Here is a 19385-nt window from a genome sequence, read left to right on the forward strand (position 1 = left end):
GCGGAAATGTATTTTCAACGATGGCGATAATAAAAATTGCGCTACGGAAATGACCCTGAGGCTCACGCATAACATTAATAGCATCTACATATAGTATGTGTGTATATATTTTTCGCAATGATCAAATAAACTGATTACCCCCTTACTCAGCCCCAAACGCAACCTATATAAGCTGTCAGCCACTATAGCGCTGATCATACGAAAGTAATTGCAACACCAAAGAGCACGCATTGATCTAGAGAGAGAAGGCGCGTCCGTAAAGTATTCGCCATGCATCTAGTCAAAAGTCCCTGCCTGTTAGCTTGTGCTCTGGTATATCTGTTGCCACTGGCCGCCTGTATAGAACACATCACCGAACAGCAGTTGGAATTGCACAAATATAGGGTCTCACCCAAGCTGACGGGGCCAGTGAAGTTTGTGCACGATCCAAAGGATGTCATGTTAAACGAACTGGACTCGGCATTGCAGAAAATCTCCACTGTCTATATACAGGCCCTGTTTTCGGGCACCCATACGCCAGAGGTGGAGGGACGCATGCGCAGTCTTGAAATCGAACTTTTCGATCTGCTCGATCAGCTGTACAAGCAGAATCGGCTGGCCGACTATATGAAGTACGAGGCGGAGGTAACGCGACAAATGATTATCTATAATATGCTAAAGAAACTGTTTGGCTATGCGCCGGAAGAGTTGGATGAGAAAGTGGAGTAGATAGAGAGAAATGTGTTTTAATAAAGTTCATACAAGTATGGATGAACACGCTCAGCCGATCCCTTATTTACTTCCGTAATAACTTCCGCACAGCAGCCGTACTCGTACCCTTCTGTTCGGGTCCTGCTGTCTTGCGTGTGGCTGTCGAGCGTCACAAAATCGGTGGCGACGCCTACGTAGCGTAAATGGAAGGGACGGGCCTCCAACTTCCCACACTCAATCATATCGACGTTGGCTGCTGTTACCCGATCTGCTGTGAGAAAAAAGAATTATCATAATTTCCATTTCCTTCTGCGCTATTATCCTTTGCATTTTCAAATACCGTTGCACTTGTTCGCCTGTTCCCACACATCCTTCAGATCCTTTATCGTGCTTGTTTGCTTTGTGTTTGTTGTTCGCAGCTCACCGCTCGGCTGCCTGTTTGCATTGCACTTGTCCTCGGCGTCCTTTTCCTTTGTGTGTCCGTGTGTCCGTGTGTTTGCTGTGATTTGATGCTGGCTGTCTGTGGTTTCGTTTGCCTTTGCGTTTGGCTTGCTCATGCATTCCGCTACGGTTTATCACTTTTATTTTACTTTTGATTTCGTTTCTTTTCAGGATCTGTGGGAATCTCTTGGGGCATTGAAATTTGTGTAAATTAATTAAAATTTTCACATTTTTGTGGCGAAGCTGGAGTTGCGTTACTTGAGGTACGAATGAATATTCTCAGGCCAGGCTGAAATCATGCATAATCCTGTTTTTTTTTTTTTAACAAATGCGCAATGGCCTTGTGAATAGCTTTGGGGGCTCACATTGGCCGCCCACTTTGCCAAATGCGCAGTTTTCAAAACAGGTTTCTTGGGTTAGAAAATAAGAATCCTCTTGTTATAGAAAGTAGGGTTGTTGGAAGGTCAGTTAAAAAGGCTCATCTGTGAATGGGTGAGAACTGGTTTTGCCTCACTACTCTCTTCTTCCCGTCGTTTCATTCAAATGAAATAATTACTATAATTACAAATTAAGTTGCAAAACATTTCGCCAAAATTGTAGGTATTATGTACATAATTTTATGTGTCTATTTTCCCACACCAGAATACGATTTTAACCCAAAATGTATATGTATCTATATCAGACAATAGACAAATCCTTCAAAACAAACCAAAGAACGAAGTCATGCCGCGTTTAACAGGAACTCTCCCACACACACAAAATCACTTTAAATATGCCAATGCTTAGCATCCTTTTCCATACAAATGCTATGCCTGCGATCATCAGTCTACCTTCTTACCTGGTGCAGCAAATTCAAATCGCTTGCATTTTCCCATTGGTTTTTCACACGACCCAATCATCGGCTTTGATTGTGCGCCGATACCAGGCAGGCAGGTTGTGTGCGGGTAACAAGTGTATCTTTGTCAATAAACCAGGCTAGGATACTTGTATGCGTGAGGTGCCATCGATTGTGCAGATTTGTGTAATATGGGAATGCATTTGAACAACTTCCGTTGGAATTAATAATGCTGGTAGTTGCCAATACTTACATACTCGTACAAGTATATTAGAAGCTATACAAAGTTATCTTTTCTAATAAAAACCTCAGCACTTACAGATAAAATGCATTCGGAACACAGCCAAGTTATTTTATTTTTCAGATAAAGTTCACAACAAGATTAGAGAGAGATTAGAGCTCTTTCGATGACGTATTATTACAACAAAGCAATACAAATTTTCCACCAAAACCTTCTGACAACGAATTTGGTTTTATACTCGTAGTATGTATAAACATATAGTTTCTTTATTTCTCTTAAACATCAAACACTTGTCTTACATCAGCCTCCAACAGGCCAACAAAATGACCTCCTCAGGTAAACGACCGTCGTCAACGTTTGCCGAGGCTGAAGTGTAAACGGAAGTACCCAACACGCTCCCCACGCACACTTCAAACTGACGAGAAAGGGAAAATTGAATTTTTAGTGTTTACAAATTGGTGTGGAGTTCATATCCTTTCGTTTCTAACCCTCACACATAATGGGATACAAATTACGGTTGATTTTTCCGGCTCCTTTTTATAATATCGCTTTTTTTGCTTCCTATTTTGTGAAGTATTAAGTGAAAAGGTTAAACATAAAAATGGAAAGTTACTTCCGCTATTGCTGAGATTTTGAAGCTGACTGAAAAGGATGCCATATGTTTAGGAATTCAGTAACATACTTATGTATCTTTTCTGAAACATGCAAACTACTGAGTGTGTTTGTCAGAAGTTTTGTAAATTTAAAGCAACTGAGAGCCTCAACGAATTCCTTTAATTCGAATAAACTGATTTTAAACGAGAGTATCTTCCTTACCTTAATTGATAGAAAAGTCAATTCCAATGGGTATTTCTATACTAGAGAGCTTCATCATTCCAAATTCGAATAGTATCCCTCAACAAACAGAATTCAATCTTGCACCCTTTAGTCTCGAATCGACCATTAAAGCAGAAAAGCTCGATAGATCTCATTATTGTGGCTATATCGATCCGATTTTTCATGAAGATCATACTGCAATGTAAAAATAAAAAAATTACGTTTTTTAGTGTCTAATATGTAAAGTTATTTTTTATTTTTTACAATTGCTTTTGGGTGTTTTTAGTGCATATCATTTAATACGTTCTATTAACGATTTCTTATACATACATATTTAGTTGATGTGTATTTAATTTTTACATTCTTTAGATTTAAAATTTGGCTTTTATCTGAGCATTGTTTATGTTTTGTTTTTTTTTTTTTACAAGAAATTGCTTTTTTATTTTATTTGTTGTGCAAACTATACATAATTTTATGTAAAAGAGTATCTATTTATATGATGGGCTCATCAGTTTGTTCGTCAATTATTCGTTTGTATGGAAATTGGCAGTCTAGTTCACAAAATGATTATTGCTGGTTTTAAAATGTTTCTAGGCTGTTAACAATAAATATAAATAATCTGAGCCTTTAATTTTTTTACACGAAATGGCATGTTTATTTTAGTTTGTGTGTAAACTATACATTATTTAATGTACCATATAAAAGAGTATCTAGTTCTATGAAAGGCTCATCAAGTTGCTAGTCAATTATTCGCTTGTATTAAAACTGAAATTAAATGCATTTTTGGTCAATCTAAAAACATATGGTACGTATGTTTTTACAATTTCTTGTTGGCGCTTTTTGTTCACAAAATAATGGTTATTGCTCGTTTTAAAATGTTAACTAGGCTGTTAACAATCAATAGAAACAATTTTCATAATATGTACAAAGTTTTTGAGCTGCATTGAGTTGCTTTAGAAACTAACCCTAATATAAATGTACAAAAATGGCTGAGTATTAAAAAACTTAAACGATAATAAAAACACATGGAAATATACTTGTAAAAGCTCTTAAACAAATGACAAGAATGTATCTAAGATAAGGACATATGCATAAGAAGCTGCATAAGCTGCCTAAGCTGCATTCCAGCAGCTCTTTCTTTCTTTGGATGGTCGGCCGAAAGGAAACAAGGAAAAGATAATTTATAACATTTAAAAAATTCGTAATATGGCTACGCTATCAGTCCTTTTTTGTTCGTGTTCTCATATTTCTTAGTTGCTGTGTGAGTATGCGCCTTTAGCTTAGCTCCTGGCGGGTCAATCATCAGAGTATGTCGGGCGTATGGGTCTCGTCGTGTGTGTGCTGCAATAGACAATTCCGCTCATCGGGTCCAGTGCTGTGAGCAATTTCCGTATTGGCTGGCTCGGCAATAGCATCGGCGTACATGGATTCATACACCGGATTGGCAAAGTTACCCTATTTGCACAAAAGAGAACATTTTTAACAAACACCTAAACCATAAGTACTTCAAATATTTACCTTATCGTCCTCGTGTACAAATGGCGGCGCCTCATCGGCGTCGCCGCGATACATTGGATTGGTCAGCATAATCTCCACATTATCTGTGAGACGTGCATGCGAGAAGGGCTGTGCAATGCGGTGTTTTCTAAAACGAAACGAAAGAACAACAAATCAAATCCACTGATTTATGAATGTGCTATCAAATATGATGCCCATTGTTTGTATACATACTTCAGGAAATAGACTGCGGCACCAAACAGCGCTAAAACCAAAAAGGCCACAGCGAGTGTTACGGCAAGCACCGACAATAAATTGGCCGATGGCTCCTGCTGCTGTTGATGCTCCCCGCTTAACGTATCCGCGCTATCGGCCAGACAGGGCTCAACCGCACCATTATCGCACAAGCACTCATTGATGGAGCTGCCAGTGCGACACACTCCGCACTCGCTGACGCAACGCGGGGGCTTATTGCATTGGCTGCCCTCCCACTCGCCAATGCAGCTGCAATGGGGCTGGCCGAATTCGTTCAAATGGCAAACTCCGCCGTTTGTGCAATAGCGTACACACGGATTATCCTCACCCACGGGCAGTGTACAGAAATCTCCGTTCCATTGGCTCGTACAATTGCAAACGGCTAAGCCCTTGACCATATGGCAAGTGCCGCCATTCAAGCAAATGATGGCAGTGCAATCCCTAGAGTTTGTTTCACAGAACCGTGGGGGACTGGAGGTATTGCACAAGTCCACCTCGCAATGCTCGCCGATGTAGCGCGCCGGGCACTTGCAGCTGAAGAGGTGATTCTCCTTAATGCAGCTGCCACCATTCAGGCACAGGTCGCTGCACGAATCGGTTTCGCAACGGTCGCCGTAGTATCCATGGGGACAACGGCATTGTCGCTGCCCCTTAGCGCCAATGCTACAAATTCCTCCGTTTTGGCAGTAATCATCGCATTCGTTAATCTCGCAGCGCTTTCCCGAATAGCCATCGGGGCATTCGCATTGGGGCGTGCCAGTCAGCGTTTCGCGGCAGATCCCGCCATGTTCGCAGGTTAAGTTAATGCAGTGTTCGCATTGCTCGCCAAAATATAAATCGGGGCAGGTGCACTTCATGCCTGCCGTCTCTGTGATGAGACAGGAGCCGCCATTGTGACAACGACTCTGGCATTCCGGCACTGAGGTCTCGCAACGTGCGCCCGACCAACCGGGCGTACAGCTGCACTTCAAAGGGGGCGGTTCCAATGAGCCCGGCACATGTGGGGCCACCGTACACAGACCAAAGTTCAAGCAATGGCCGGAACAGCGGTAATGCTCACAGAATTCTCCCTCAAATTGAGGCTGACATACGCATTTGGGAACATGATCCACCAGCTGGCAACTGCCCAGATTGCACTTCAGTGGACAATAGTCTGGTATGTCCGCATGGGCTTTGCAAGTGCCATCATCGGCCATGATAAAATCATTGGCGCACTTACAGCTGTAGCCGCTGGAAGTTTCCGTGGAGAGTATGCAGAGCGCATGTGCTGCCTTGCAAGGCTCCTTAGCGCAGGGATTGGTAACTGAAAGGGATACGAATACAAAATACATGTGAACGCGGAGTCAAGAAATATATATGAAAGGTTCAATTACTGTTTCGATTCTGCTTCATGGGATGCAGGATGCCAATGTCCGAGGATCGGTAGCCTTTGAGCAAGTAGGTGCCATTATCGTTGCCGAACTTGTTCATCTTGATAATGCTTTGATCGTATAACTTGATGTACAGATAATCCTCAAATACGTCGATTTTCTGAGGCTTCTCCTTGTTGGCGAAACGTCGCACAACATTGCGATCCTTTCCATTAAGACGACAGGTCTCGATGGTTCCCTTGCGATAGTCTGCCCAATAGAGACGACCTGTGGGATAGTCGATGGACAAGCTGATGGGCCAGCCCACATCACGTTCCACAAGACTCTTCTTGTTGCTGCCATCCAGCGAGGCTACCAGTATGCCATTCTCCAGGGTGGACCAAATCATAATTCGAGACTCAGGCTCCAGCACAATATCAGTGGGATTCATGCCAGTTGATACCAGCGAAATGTACTTCTTGCCATCAATATCAGTTGCTAGAATTTGATTGTGACGTGAATCGATGATGTACACCATTTGCGTAATCCAGTCTACAGCCAACGATTTGGGATCATCTAGATCGGGTATCTATAAGGGAAGTAGCATTAAGAACATGTCATTAAATTAAACAGGGACTGCAACCACTTACATTAAAAGCAGTAAGCTCCTTAAGGTCCCGTCGCACACGCACACCGGCGCCCTCTACATGGGGCGTGGCAATTTTCATCGTGTGCACCTTGCCATGGTGCGAGTCAATCCAGAATAATAGCGTATCTTTGGGCCGTATCAGTATATCGAATACATCAATCTTCAAGCTGTCCGTCTGAAAGAAGCCGACGACTGTGGTGCCCTCCTGCTTGGCTGGCAATATGAATCGAAACTCTTGCTCAGAGGCCAGCAACAAGATTTGATCCGGTCCTGAAGCCAGGCAGGTGGCATTCTTTTGCGGGCCCTTGTGATAGCCCGCCGTACATTTGCAGTTATAGTGGCCAGCCTTCTTTTCTATGCAGATTTGCGAGCACGTTCCAAAGCCACAGACCGGTGGCTGACAATTCATTTCATCGGAGCCATCGATGCAATTGTATTGCCCATCGCATCGGAACATTTTCGTTATACAATCATCATTTTCGCACTGGAATTGATCGTGACGGCATTTCGGCAATGCCGCACACACTTCGTCCGACTCGTCCTCTCGATTGCCGCAATCATTGACGCCATCGCACAAAGCAGACTTGCGAATGCAAATAAGATTGGAGCACTTGAAGGCATTTGCATGGCAATGCACATGGGCACAGGTCGCAAAGCTCTCATCGCTGCCATCGAGGCAGTCATCCCAGCCATCGCATTTCCAGCGCGACATAATGCACTTCCCATTGCCGCAGGTGAAATGATCGGCGGGGCAAGTGCAGTTCACTTCATCGGAGCCATCGGGACAGTCATCATCACCATCGCATTGGTACTGCCTAAAGAAAGAGTAAAGCAATTAATATTCGCTGATGAGGATAGTGATGTTAATCGCTTACTTATTGATGCAAGTGTTGAAGGCGGCGCACTTAAACTGGTTGGCTTTGCACGTTATGTTGCAATTGATCTCGTCGCTGTTATCATCACAATGTATTTCGCCATCGCAACGATAATCGTGCTTGATGCACTTTCCGGTGCCGCAACGGAACTCGCTCTCCGAACAGTTGCGCATTTGGCAATGCAACTCATCGCTGCCATCTCCACAATCGTTTTCGTAGTCGCAACGCCAACGACCCGGTATACATTTGGAGTTGTTGCACTGGAAGTACGTGGGATCGCAAGTGGCCTTAGAGGTGTGGCAAGTGGGGGGCTCATCTTCGCCATCCGGACAATCCTCTTCATCGTCGCAACGCCAGGAAAGAGGAATGCACCGACCCGACTTACATCTGTAAATAAGAGATACATATAGGTGATTAGTACAGGATTAAAACCTAATGCTAAGGCATATTTAACGCCTAATCCCGATTAAGGATTACGTTACATGAAAAAGTGGGTTTTATAGGCTTTTCCCATCGTATGAACTACTTACTTAAAATCGCTGGGTGCACACGAGACCTCTTCGCAGTTGGCCTCGTCTGACTTGTCTGGGCAATCGATGTCCCCATCACAGACCCACACATACGGCATGCAGCGGTTGTTTCCACATTGGAACTGATCCTTTTTGCAGATGAGTAGCGTACAACCATTTTCGTCCTCGCCGCCCGGGCAATCACGAACGCCATCGCAACGTTTCACGTTGTCCACACAGAAGGCAGTACTATTGGCAGTCGCTTCGCACTTCAAATGATGCTCGAAGCAGGTGAATTTATCACAATTCAACTCGTCCGTACTATCGCCACACTGATTGACACCGTCGCAAATGGCTGACGGGTGTATGCATTTCTTGTTTCCACATTGATACTGCCCTGGCTCGCAGTGGAACGGTGGACAGGACTCTGGCTCATCAGAGCCATCCCCACAGTCGTCTTGGGTGTCACAACGCCAATAGAAGGGAATGCACTTATAAGTATTCACGCATTCAAAATGCGCGGCGGTGCAGTTGGCACGACACGTGCGTCCATCCTCTGCCAGCATGAAGTTGTTGGGGCACGCACACTTGAAGTACGGCTCCTCGGGAGACAGCAGACAGAGCGTTGAGCAGTTAGCCGTCAGGCAGGGATTGCCCGTAGATGGCTGTTGCTGGCGATATGGATGGAAGACACGCAAGTCCATGGGCCGATGAATTGTGGTAATGAGGGTCGAACAGTTCTGACCATCGTGCTTGTTGCAATATTCAATGGATTTGGTCTCCCAATCGGACCAGTAGATTTTATCTTCCCACACGGCAATGGCGAATATGTGATGGAGGTTCAAATGCGGGTTAATACTACGCGCGAGCAGCACTCGCGTATTGTTGCCATCCAGATCACTCACAGAAATTGTATCCTCTCGTGCGTCGCCCCAGAAGAGTTGCTGAGTCTCGAAGGATATGGTCAAGGCATTGGGCCATCCCAAATTATCGCGAACAATAATACGCTGCTGGGATCCGTCCATGCCTGCCTTGCCAATGTGTGGGTTATCACCCCAATCGGACCAATAAATGTGTCGCTGATAGGGATCTAGAGCCACACCACGCGGTTCACGAAGCTGCTCACTGATCAACACGCGCCTGTATTTACCGTCCAGCTGACTGACCTCAATCGTGTCCAGACCCTTATCGCACCAATACAAATTCTTCGCAACCCAATCTACAGCCAGACCGTCTGGATTCTTGAGCATTGCCTGATGTAATGTCTGTGTCTTGTTTTCCACTGGACAATACCGTTTGATCATCGCCACCGTGGAGGTAACATCTGACCAAAATAAGCATTGCGTATCCCAATCGAAGTCCAAAGCTACCGCATTGCTCAACTGATGTATCAGTATGGTGCCATTTCCCGTTACATTCACCTGCCGTATGTAGTAGCGATTAGAAAATATTAATTTCATGGTCTCGTTACTGGTGGCCTTGCAGGTATGATGATCGTGCAGTTCATAGCCCTTGCTGCATAGGCACTTATATGAACCGTAGGTGTTGACGCACATTTGCGAACAAGGATGGTGTTCGTGGCACTCGTCGATGTCTGCGCACAGCGACATGCTTTTAGGCAATAGTTTAAAGCCTGGCCGGCAACGACACTCATAGCCCACGACCTTATCTACGCATTCGTGCTCGCACACATCTGGAATTAGGCATTCGTTCAAATTGCATAACTCCTCGTCGGAGTAATCAGCACAGTCGTTGCGTCGATCACAGAGCAAATCGGCGCTTATACATGCACCATTCTTGCAACGGAAGTCATCGGCTCCATTGCAAGCACGCGTATGAGCACATAGAGATCCCGATTCGTCAGATCCATCACTGCAGTCGGCATGTCCATCACAGGTTTGATTCTTGAAAATGCACATTCCATCCGTACACTGATGCATCACTGCACTGTTGACCCCCGGACAAGCTCCAGCCGTGTAGGTGGACTCACAACCCACGTACTCATCATCACCGCCGGGACAATCGACATCGCCATCGCATACGTAATGGGAATCGATACACTGACCATTTGAGCAAACGAAAGCCGGTGGCGGGCAATCAGGAATGCGCGCCACACTTCCACTGCCGCAATGCGGTCCTTCATCTTCTTGACCCTGGTCCGGAGTTCCCGGACAATCAGGTTCTCCATCGCATACCCACTTCTGTGGTATGCAACGACCGCTGCTTTTGCATTGGAACAAGTGCGCCCGACATGGACGATTTGGACACTGTGGTCCCTCATCGGAGCCGTCCTCGCAGTCCTGTTTGCCATCGCATTGCCAACTGCTGGGTATGCAGCCAGAGTCGCAATGAAATTCATTCATTTTACAGGCTGTACGACAGCCAAACTCATCGGAACCCTCGCCGCCTGGCTGACCCGCCTTGCCGGGCATATCATTGCAATCATTCTCGCCATCACATCGCCAGTTGGCATCAATGCAACGGCCATTGCCACAACGAAACTGGGTCATGCTACAGGTCGTCTTTGACACATCGCCGCAGCCCAACTCATCTGTACCTTCGGGACAGTCAGATTCTCCGTCGCAAATAAATCGAGGTAGTATGCAGGCGGTACTATTTGCACAATGAATGAAAAGGGTATCACCCTGCTCGCACTCACGCGGCGCACAGTGCTTCTCATCACTGGCGTCACGGCAGTCATGTCGATTATCACATAAGTGCTCCTTATCGATGCACTCCCCGCTGCCACAACGAAACTGATTCGCCGTACATTTGCATAACAGTGGAGACTCATCGCTGCCATCGCCACATTGCTGCTGCCCATCACAGGTGTGCGCTTTGGGAATGCAACGATGGTTCTGGCACATGAAATGGGTCGGGGGGCATTCGCGTATGATGCAATAACTTCGGGCCTCATCTGATCCATCGGGGCAGTGGGTTACATTGTCGCACGTCAACTCTAAGGGTATGCAATCGCCGGAGTGGCAATTGAATTGTGATTTGCCGCATGTTGTCGACACGGGAGCAATGCAACGATGGCCATCTGGCGCCAGTACCCCTTGGGTACATTGGCAGCTGGCCAATCCATTTTTGCTCAAAATGCACACATCTTCGCACATGCCATTTAGAATTTTACATTGATTCGAGTCACAATTGATGCTACTGTTCTGCACAGCTATAATTCCCATAGGTCGAGCCACATGCTCTCGTAGGAAAACGACATCTGTGCCGGTGTATTTGTTGGCTCGGACAACAGCATGCAGCACCCAATCCGTCCAGAAGAGCAAGTCACCGTACACCGCCATAGCAAAAGCGTGTTTGGGGGTCGAGTGTGCCAAGACCACACGTTGTGTTCCATCATAATTGGCGCGCTCGATTTTGTCTAGACGCGCATCGGCCCAATACAATTTTTGCTCCTCCAAGTCCAATGTCAATGCATTGGGCATTTTAATATCTGTGCGTATAATGCGCTCCACACCATACCCAGTGACAAATGCTCGCTGAATAGCCGGTGCTTCCTCATTCCAGTTTGTAAAATAGATCATACCCATGCAGGGCTCCACGGCTATGCCACGTGGCTTGTCCTTGGGCTGCAAACTAAGCAGAAGACGCACATGCTGAGCATTCTCGTCTGCAGTTGCTGTTTTGCGCAAGTGCAATAGTTCCAAGGTCCGAATAGAAGCATCGTTGTTCGACGTCCAGAACAATTGTTCATTCACGATATCGTACGCCAATCCCTCGACGCGTCCTTGCTGTGTTACCAACACGCGCTGCCCAGTGCCATTGAAGTGTACTGCATTGATTGTGCTCAACTGTACATCCGAGTAGAAAATCAGCTGTGCCTCATAGTTGTAGCTAATGGCGATCACGTTGCGCATGAGAGTTGCATTTTGTATTAACTGTACTGGCCAGTTTTTATTGGCATGCTCCGTCATGTGTATGCTCTCAATGATGCTACGATAGCTGAAGAGCAGAAAATTGTCATAGGGCTCGCAACTATAGCCATCGGCGGCCAGGCGACTGTGTGCGCATGCGCAAACGACGCTGGTGCCATTGAAGAGGCACAGCTGCTCGCACCCGCCATTGTTAGCGGCACATGGATTGGTGCCCTTCTGCACGCGCTGCGAGTAAATCTTGAGATCACGTATAGCATCCTCCTCGGTTTGCAGTATTGGGCGTGCATCGCTGAGATTGGAAAGCGGCGCCACTTTAATGGCTCCCACATGGTAATTATTCTCTGCCCAATATAAATAGTCTCCCATCTTGGCCAGCGCTACCGTATCATTAAGCGTATCATTAAGAAGTAGCTGGCGCAAATTTCCATCGTAGTCAACTTTCATAATCGCATTCGGATGACGTTCGGCCCAGTACACCTTAGTGGCATCTATGTCCAAGATAAGACTGGTAACAGCCACATTATTGCGCGTTTGATTGACCAGCACAAACGGCTGACTTCCATCTAGACCGGTACGTCCAATGTGATGTTGTGTGACATAGAAGAGTAAGCCCTGCTGCGGATCCACGGCCAAGGCTGTAGGTTTTTCCACATTCGAGACGACCACATAGCGATGGGTACCATCCAGACGAGACACTTCAATCAAATTGCGTTTGGTATCGCTCCAGTAAATGTTTCCTGCCACCCAATCTATCGCAAAACCACCCAACCAATCCTGCTGCTTGTAACCGGCTAAATTAATGGCCTCCAGGACCGTCTGTCTTTGCGTGCCATCACGACGCACGCGCGATATAGTGCCAACTTCATTATCGCCCCAGTAGAGCATATTTGTGGCAGCATGATATTCAATAAAACTGGCCGAGCTAATGCGTGAGATGGGAACGAGTGCCTGAAATCGAAAATCAAGAAGATTACATAGGGTTGGAATGGAGGCCACAAAATGAAAGGTCTTACTGGTTGCGGTGGGTTAAATTGTTCACTGGGATCGATCATTTCAACGCCATATAATACATCTATGGAATAGAAAATAAACTCGGCACGGGGTACGCAACGCGTGGGATTGTTGGGTTCCACATCATATCCAAGTGCACAGCGACAAACGTGTTCGGTGGGCGATGTGGCTAGACAGAGCTGTTCGCAACCACCGCGAAAAGGCCCAGCACAGGTGTTGGTGCCCGTCTGCGCTTCGGCATGGAACATCTTCATACTTTGTATGCTTTCTACGGAAAAAAGGAGCAAATGATATAGTTAAAGCTTACACCAATACAGCTTAGTATAATCGATAAAGGTTTTCGTTTATTAATTGAGTTTGTAACTCGAATGGAATTTGTAAGAACGTAACCTTTCATTAGATGCAAGGTACTTACTTGTATTGACGCGAAGGAATGACATATTTAAGCATTGTTCCTTCTCACAATGCATGATTACGCTTTGTATGTTTTCCGGAAAGTATAACGTGCCATTGTAAACCGTTACCGAACTGATCGAGGTGATTTGACTAGCCACCAAAACCTTGTGCGTTTCATTTCGTGGTATATCGTAGTACGCAATACCTGAATTATCATAGGCGTAGTACAAACGCTGTGAATCAAAATCCATGGTCAAGCTCTGTAAGCTGTTGTCGTGCTCGTAAATAACACTACGACCGGAACCATCCAGATTCGCCTGCTCTAGCTGCCAGAGCGTGGCATCGTGCTTTGAATGTATCCAATACATTTTGCCACTGCAAATACAAATCGATATATTCATGACTTGAGTAAATTGGGGATGGGGAGTATTTCATTAAACTTACTTAGCTGGATCAAGTACGATGCTCTCGACAATGTTCAGGCCTTGCTCAATGATATTTGTAACGTACTCCCCCTTTAAATTGCTTGCGAGAATCTTGCAATGCGTAACACCGGAGGAGAAGTACATATGCTTTGCAATCCAGTCGATGGCGAAGCCATATGGTTTCTCAATGTTTGTATTGATAATAGGCTCGATGATTCCATTCGAAATGCCTGCCATAGATATTTCATTCTGTTGTATATCCGACCAATATATTCGTCCTTCCTCAACAAGAAAATCAATGCGTTGTGGTGCAACAAGCTGTGAATGGAAATCAGCGGTGTAAATGGATGTAACCTAAAGGGGTAATGATTATAGGGTGCTTACCCTCGGGGATTGCCTGATGGTCGGTATTGTATGATGATTCGGTTGTTGTAAATCGATTCCACGAATCTCGTCGCCCATGACAAAGAGCAGAACCTGCTCATTGGGCACACATTCCCGCTCGTTTGACGGATCCAGTCGCATCACATGCGGACACTCACACTTGTAAGTACCTTTTCCACTGAGCAGACAAAGATGCGAGCATCCGCCATTGTTTTCTCCGCAGGGGTTGCCTTGCCAAGGCTGACGACTCGAATGTAATACCTGTATGCCGAATGGTTGGGTTTGGGTTCGTTGCATAACTTGAACGTCACTACCGTTCCACTTATTGGCCCGTATCACTGATGTAGTGCGCCAATCCGTCCAGTAGACGAAGTTCTCAAACACAGATATGGCAAAAGGATGCGATAGTATGTCTTTATTACGCAACACTACATGATGTTCTGTGCCATCATATTTCGTGGTCGTTATGGAATCAGATTTCGCATCAACCCAGTAGACACGTTTTTGTGTATAATCTAGGGTTAGGCCATTCGGCCAGCCGGCACTTAGCTGCCAGCTGGTGGAGATCAGTCGACGACCTTCGCCTGCCATACTGCAGCGTTCAATGCGCGGCGAGTTGTCATCCCAATCGGTCCAGAAAAGCAAGCCCTCGCGTGGATCCAAAGCAATTGCTCGAGGGCTTTCCATGTTGCCAGCAATCAGTGTTCGTCGAAAGCTGCCATTTAGCTTGGACACCTCGATTTGATCAAGATTCGAATCAATCCAATAGAGATTGCGACCTATCCAATCCACAGCCAATCCCTCTGTGGTGGACAGCCCTGAGTGCACAACGGCTTCCACATTCCGAAGACTCTCGCCAACCAATTGACCTCGATAGATCTTATCATCAATTACGTCCGTCCAATAAATTTCGACCGACTCGTTGGTGTAGAGAAAGTCTAGAGCAATTATGTTACGCAGGGATGTGTAGAAATTATTGGCACTCGAAGTTTTCAGATTAATGCCACGAATGTCCTGACGATTCGTGAAAATGACGTAAGGATCGTCTTCAGCGGTGCTCTTGCACGTGAACTTATCGTAGGCCAATTCGAAACCATCATGGCAACGGCAAGCGTAGGCCTTGCCCATAGTCTCACATATCTGTGAACAGGTGTCCCAATGCTGGCAGGCGTGTTGCATGCTACAACGCCGCCCATTCGGCTGCAGGAACATGTGCGGGGGACAAGAGCATATGAAGCCCTCAGGAGTATTATGGCAGTAGTGCGAGCATTCATTTTGAGTGGAACAAATATCGTCCAGGCATAGAAAGCCCTCATCAGTCGTGTCCTCACAGTCATTGTGGCCATCGCAAAGCTGACTCACCGTTACGCATTTGTCCCCACACATGCGATCTGGGTGCTCACAAATGACAGTCTCGTTCAAATCAAATCTTGTGGGATGCAGCTTTGTGCAATTCTCTTCGTCCGTCTTGTCGAAGCAGTGAGGTATGGTGTCACAGCGCAAAAAATCGGGAATGCACTCGAAAGGATCTGTGCAGGCAAATTCAAATGGAGCACATTCGGAAAGGTCCTTCCAACCACTGAGCGGGTGGTTATCGCTTTTGGTTTCAGTACAATTAGCTTCGTCACTGGAGTCCAGGCAATCATGTATGCCATCGCACATGTGCATCTCATCGTAGCAACCAATGGGACGGCAATATCGCTCCCCGTGACCACATTCTAGTTCACAATTGAACTCGTCAGCATTGTTGCTGTAAAAAAGAAAAGGGAACTTTCATAAAATTAAGTAGAAGCATAAAAGAGAATGTGCCAGAAGCTAGATGAGCTAAGACTAACCCCATCATCAGGTGGAATATTAATTTATGGTACTATACGTGTATATCGCCTGTTTTCTTACCCGCAATTATCAATGCCGTCACATAAGTCCGAGAGCTGCCGGCAACGTCCATTGCCACAGTCGAATTCTGGACACTTGCTGCCCGACAGAAATATATCCGTAACATCTTCGCCGGACTCATCCGAATCATCGTCCGGTCCACAATCAATAACGCCGTCATTGACCCAGCTCTGCTGAATACAGCGACCACTCTTTTCGCACGTGAACTCGTTGCTGTTGCAAGTGTTGTGTTCACAGTTGCGCTGATCGGAGCCATCGGAGCAATAGGCGATCGAGCTGCAGAGGAGCGCACGCTGATAGCAACGGCCATTGCACACAAAGTGCAGTGTCTTGTCGCAGCTAAGGGGATTGCACGGCCCATAGGCATCGCTGCTCTCATCGCTGCCATCGTCGCAATCGTCAAAGCCGTCACACAGATCCTTGCCGTCGATGCACTGTCGCGTGCTCCGGCATTGGAACCCCGACGTACAATTCGCTCGCACTGGTGTTAGGACCGATGCCAATTGTGGTATGCAATGGGTGCCGGTGCCGTTTAGTGTGTAGCGATCGGGGCAGCGACAAATAGCGCCTTTGGGCGTGTTCAGGCACAATCCGGGGCATTTGGATAGCGCACAGGCGCTGGGTGTCTGGGGCATGGGCTGCGTAGCGACGTCAAAAATGCGCAAATCCGACGCTCGCCCGGTTTGCTGTAAATGCATCGTAGAACTGAAGGTGCTGCTTAAATTAGCATGATGCATGTGGAAGCGCCAGATAGTCGCATTTTTGCTGTCCGACCAGAAGATCATGCCGTTATGCTGCACCATGGAGTAAGGATAGAATTGATGTGATTTGAAGAGTATCTCACGGCTAGTGCCGTCAAGTTTCATGCGCTCGATTGTGCCCGCGTGCAAGTCACACCAGTACAGGCGTTTAGTGCGACGATCAACGTCCAGACTACGCGGTCGCTGCATCGGCATCTCGCTGGTGCTCTTAGCAAGCACCTCTTTGTGCGTGCCATCCATCCAGGCGCTGTAGATGCCAGCTTCACAGGAAAGAAAAGCCCATTGGGCCCAGTACAGCAGTCCCGTTGTTGGATCGAGTTCCAAGGACCTGACAAGAAATTTAAATTCTTAAAAGTCCTTAAGCAAAGGGGGGCATACTTACATTGCATCGCAGTCCGTGTTAAATGTGAGAATCTTGCTCATATTACGCACCGGTGCCACATGAAGCTTGTGATGATTTGTCCAATACAAATGCTCATTGATCCAATCGTAGGCCAAGGTCGATGCTTTCTTGAGGCCGCTACTCAGAATACGCGATACACTACCATTAAGCGACTGACTCCGAATGCTATAATTGGCATCATCGTCGATTCCAACTGCGCCATTTGCCACCACAAAATAGATGGACTTGCCGCGCACATTCACATCCAAAGCAAACGAATTATAGAACATAGGCACCATTACGTCTGGCTCGTCACCGCGTTCCATTGATTTTTGCACATCCTCTGTGTTTAATGGAACACCGCTAATTCGCCCCAACCTCTTATCACTATATACTAAAAACTTATCGTGTGCGGCTAGGAAGCACGTTGTTAGATTGTGAAGCTGATATCCAGCCGTGCACAGGCACTTGGCGCTGGCAAATCCGCGGGTCCAATGTGGCACGCAAATTTGATTGCAGTTCCCGTTATTGTCGCGGCACGGATGTGCAACCTCCGGTTGTTTTTGGCGATGGAATATGCGGAAATTTGTGCCGCGACTAACGTTGCTCAACAGTAAGGACGTCTTCAGCGTGAACTTGTCCAGCGTAACCACAGCCCGCTCAGTCCAGGGTGCCAGAAATATTGAGTTCTCAAACACTTCGACAGCCTGTATATTTTTTAGTGGCATTAGCGACTATAAAAAGTTAATTAGTACAGCTTGAAAGAAGAAGAATGATTGGTTATCAATTAGATAACTTACATCAGCAGTCTTCTTCAATGACCAGCGCCGTTGGCCCTCGTAGTCAACGCGCTCAATGAGATCCTTGTAGATGTCAATCCAATACACCTGCTTGTTGGGCAAGTCCAGAGTGACGCTACTGGGATGATATATCTGTGTGGTCACCAACGATGTGACATTTTTGCCATCCAGTAGAGACCGGGATAAGCTGGGCGATCCGTCGGTATAGAACATATAACTATAAGCAATAAAACGCATTATGAATCTGATTACAACCATGTTGTAGATTAAGGACTATATACCCGTTAAGTGGGTCGAGCACTAAGGAAGACGGATGCTGCACTTCCGACAATATCACACGACAATATGTCATGGCATTAGTGCACAAGTACACAAGACCATCGTCCTCATTCAGCAAATACCAATTGCGAGATAACCAGTCCAGACGCAGCTCCACGAAAACTGCAAACAATACGCAATCTCAGTGAGACAAGGACGAAAATTATGAGCACGTTACACATACATTGCAGGGGCGATATAAAAGGCGACACGGCCAGCGTCCAGTTAACATTGGCATCGTCAATTCGCTGACACTGCATGTACAGATCAGTCCAATTGTTGTGTAGTGCACACAATGTGCGATTCCGGTGCCACACTTCAAATGCCAGGACATGACTCACTGGCTGGGTGGACAGGAGCCGTGCTGAGGGCTCCACTTTTGGAGCAGTGTTAATGCGTCGTATACCGCTAACGGATAGCATCGTTAATGTGGCCGGCTCCGTTGCTGGCACTGCAATGAGAATGAGAATTTATAGGACCCGCTGTTGCCGCAATCAGGCATTCCATACGCACCATTGATGGCCAGGCAGCGCCTGCCCTGCTTCACATATCCCGACACGCATTCACACTCATAGGAGCCGGGCGTATTGCGGCATAATTGATCACAGGCGCCCGACTCACTGCACTCATCGTAGTCCATGCATCGCGTCGAGTTGAGGGACTCGGGCACCTGACCAGCAGCGCAGTAGCAACGCGCTCCTTGAGGTGTCAGCTTGCAGTTATAGCTGCAATTGAGCGCGGCACAGGCGGCATTTTGCTTATCTAAAGGATTAACGATGGAGTTTTTAATTGGTAGCTGGTAAATGGCAGTTGGTACATAAGATGGTCACCAATATATCTTCAGCAGAGACGCAACAGAAATAATACTTGTAATATTCGGAACATAAAGAAGACGATAAATAACAAAAAGTATTCCAAGAAAATAAGACGGGTTATACTATATAAACAAACAATATGGA

The 19385-nt window shown here is 46.4% G+C and overlaps 2 protein-coding genes across 2 annotated transcripts in view; one reads left to right on the top strand and one right to left on the bottom strand.

Annotated features, from left to right (window-relative positions):
- Positions 1–270: 270 nt before the first annotated feature.
- LOC115634521 lies at positions 271–708 on the top strand. Its single transcript, XM_030532327.1, has one exon. The coding sequence runs from the start codon at positions 271–273 to the stop codon at positions 706–708; it is 438 nt and encodes a 145-aa protein (XP_030388187.1).
- Positions 709–3245: 2537 nt separating this feature from the next.
- Positions 3246–19385, bottom strand: part of LOC115634177 (low-density lipoprotein receptor-related protein 1) — a 73733-nt gene continuing 57593 nt past the window's right edge. Inside the window, exons 5-21 of the mRNA XM_030531763.1 lie at positions 18940–19188; positions 18611–18877; positions 18390–18549; positions 18109–18325; positions 17309–18042; positions 16166–17254; positions 14270–16019; positions 13905–14203; positions 13480–13835; positions 13067–13332; positions 8179–13001; positions 7649–8035; positions 6775–7588; positions 6149–6713; positions 4755–6078; positions 4542–4668; positions 3246–4478 (exon numbers count right to left, since the gene is read on the bottom strand). Coding sequence (XP_030387623.1) covers positions 4326–4478; positions 4542–4668; positions 4755–6078; positions 6149–6713; positions 6775–7588; positions 7649–8035; positions 8179–13001; positions 13067–13332; positions 13480–13835; positions 13905–14203; positions 14270–16019; positions 16166–17254; positions 17309–18042; positions 18109–18325; positions 18390–18549; positions 18611–18877; positions 18940–19188 — 13580 coding nt within the window. The 3' untranslated portion in view covers positions 3246–4325. The remainder of the gene's footprint in view (positions 4479–4541; positions 4669–4754; positions 6079–6148; positions 6714–6774; positions 7589–7648; positions 8036–8178; positions 13002–13066; positions 13333–13479; positions 13836–13904; positions 14204–14269; positions 16020–16165; positions 17255–17308; positions 18043–18108; positions 18326–18389; positions 18550–18610; positions 18878–18939; positions 19189–19385) is intronic.

The sequence above is a fragment of the Scaptodrosophila lebanonensis genome, unplaced genomic scaffold, assembly GCF_003285725.1.
Source record: "Scaptodrosophila lebanonensis strain 11010-0011.00,11010-0021.00 unplaced genomic scaffold, SlebRS2 tig00000001-arrow-pilon, whole genome shotgun sequence".
Taxonomy (NCBI): Eukaryota; Metazoa; Arthropoda; class Insecta; order Diptera; family Drosophilidae; genus Scaptodrosophila; species Scaptodrosophila lebanonensis.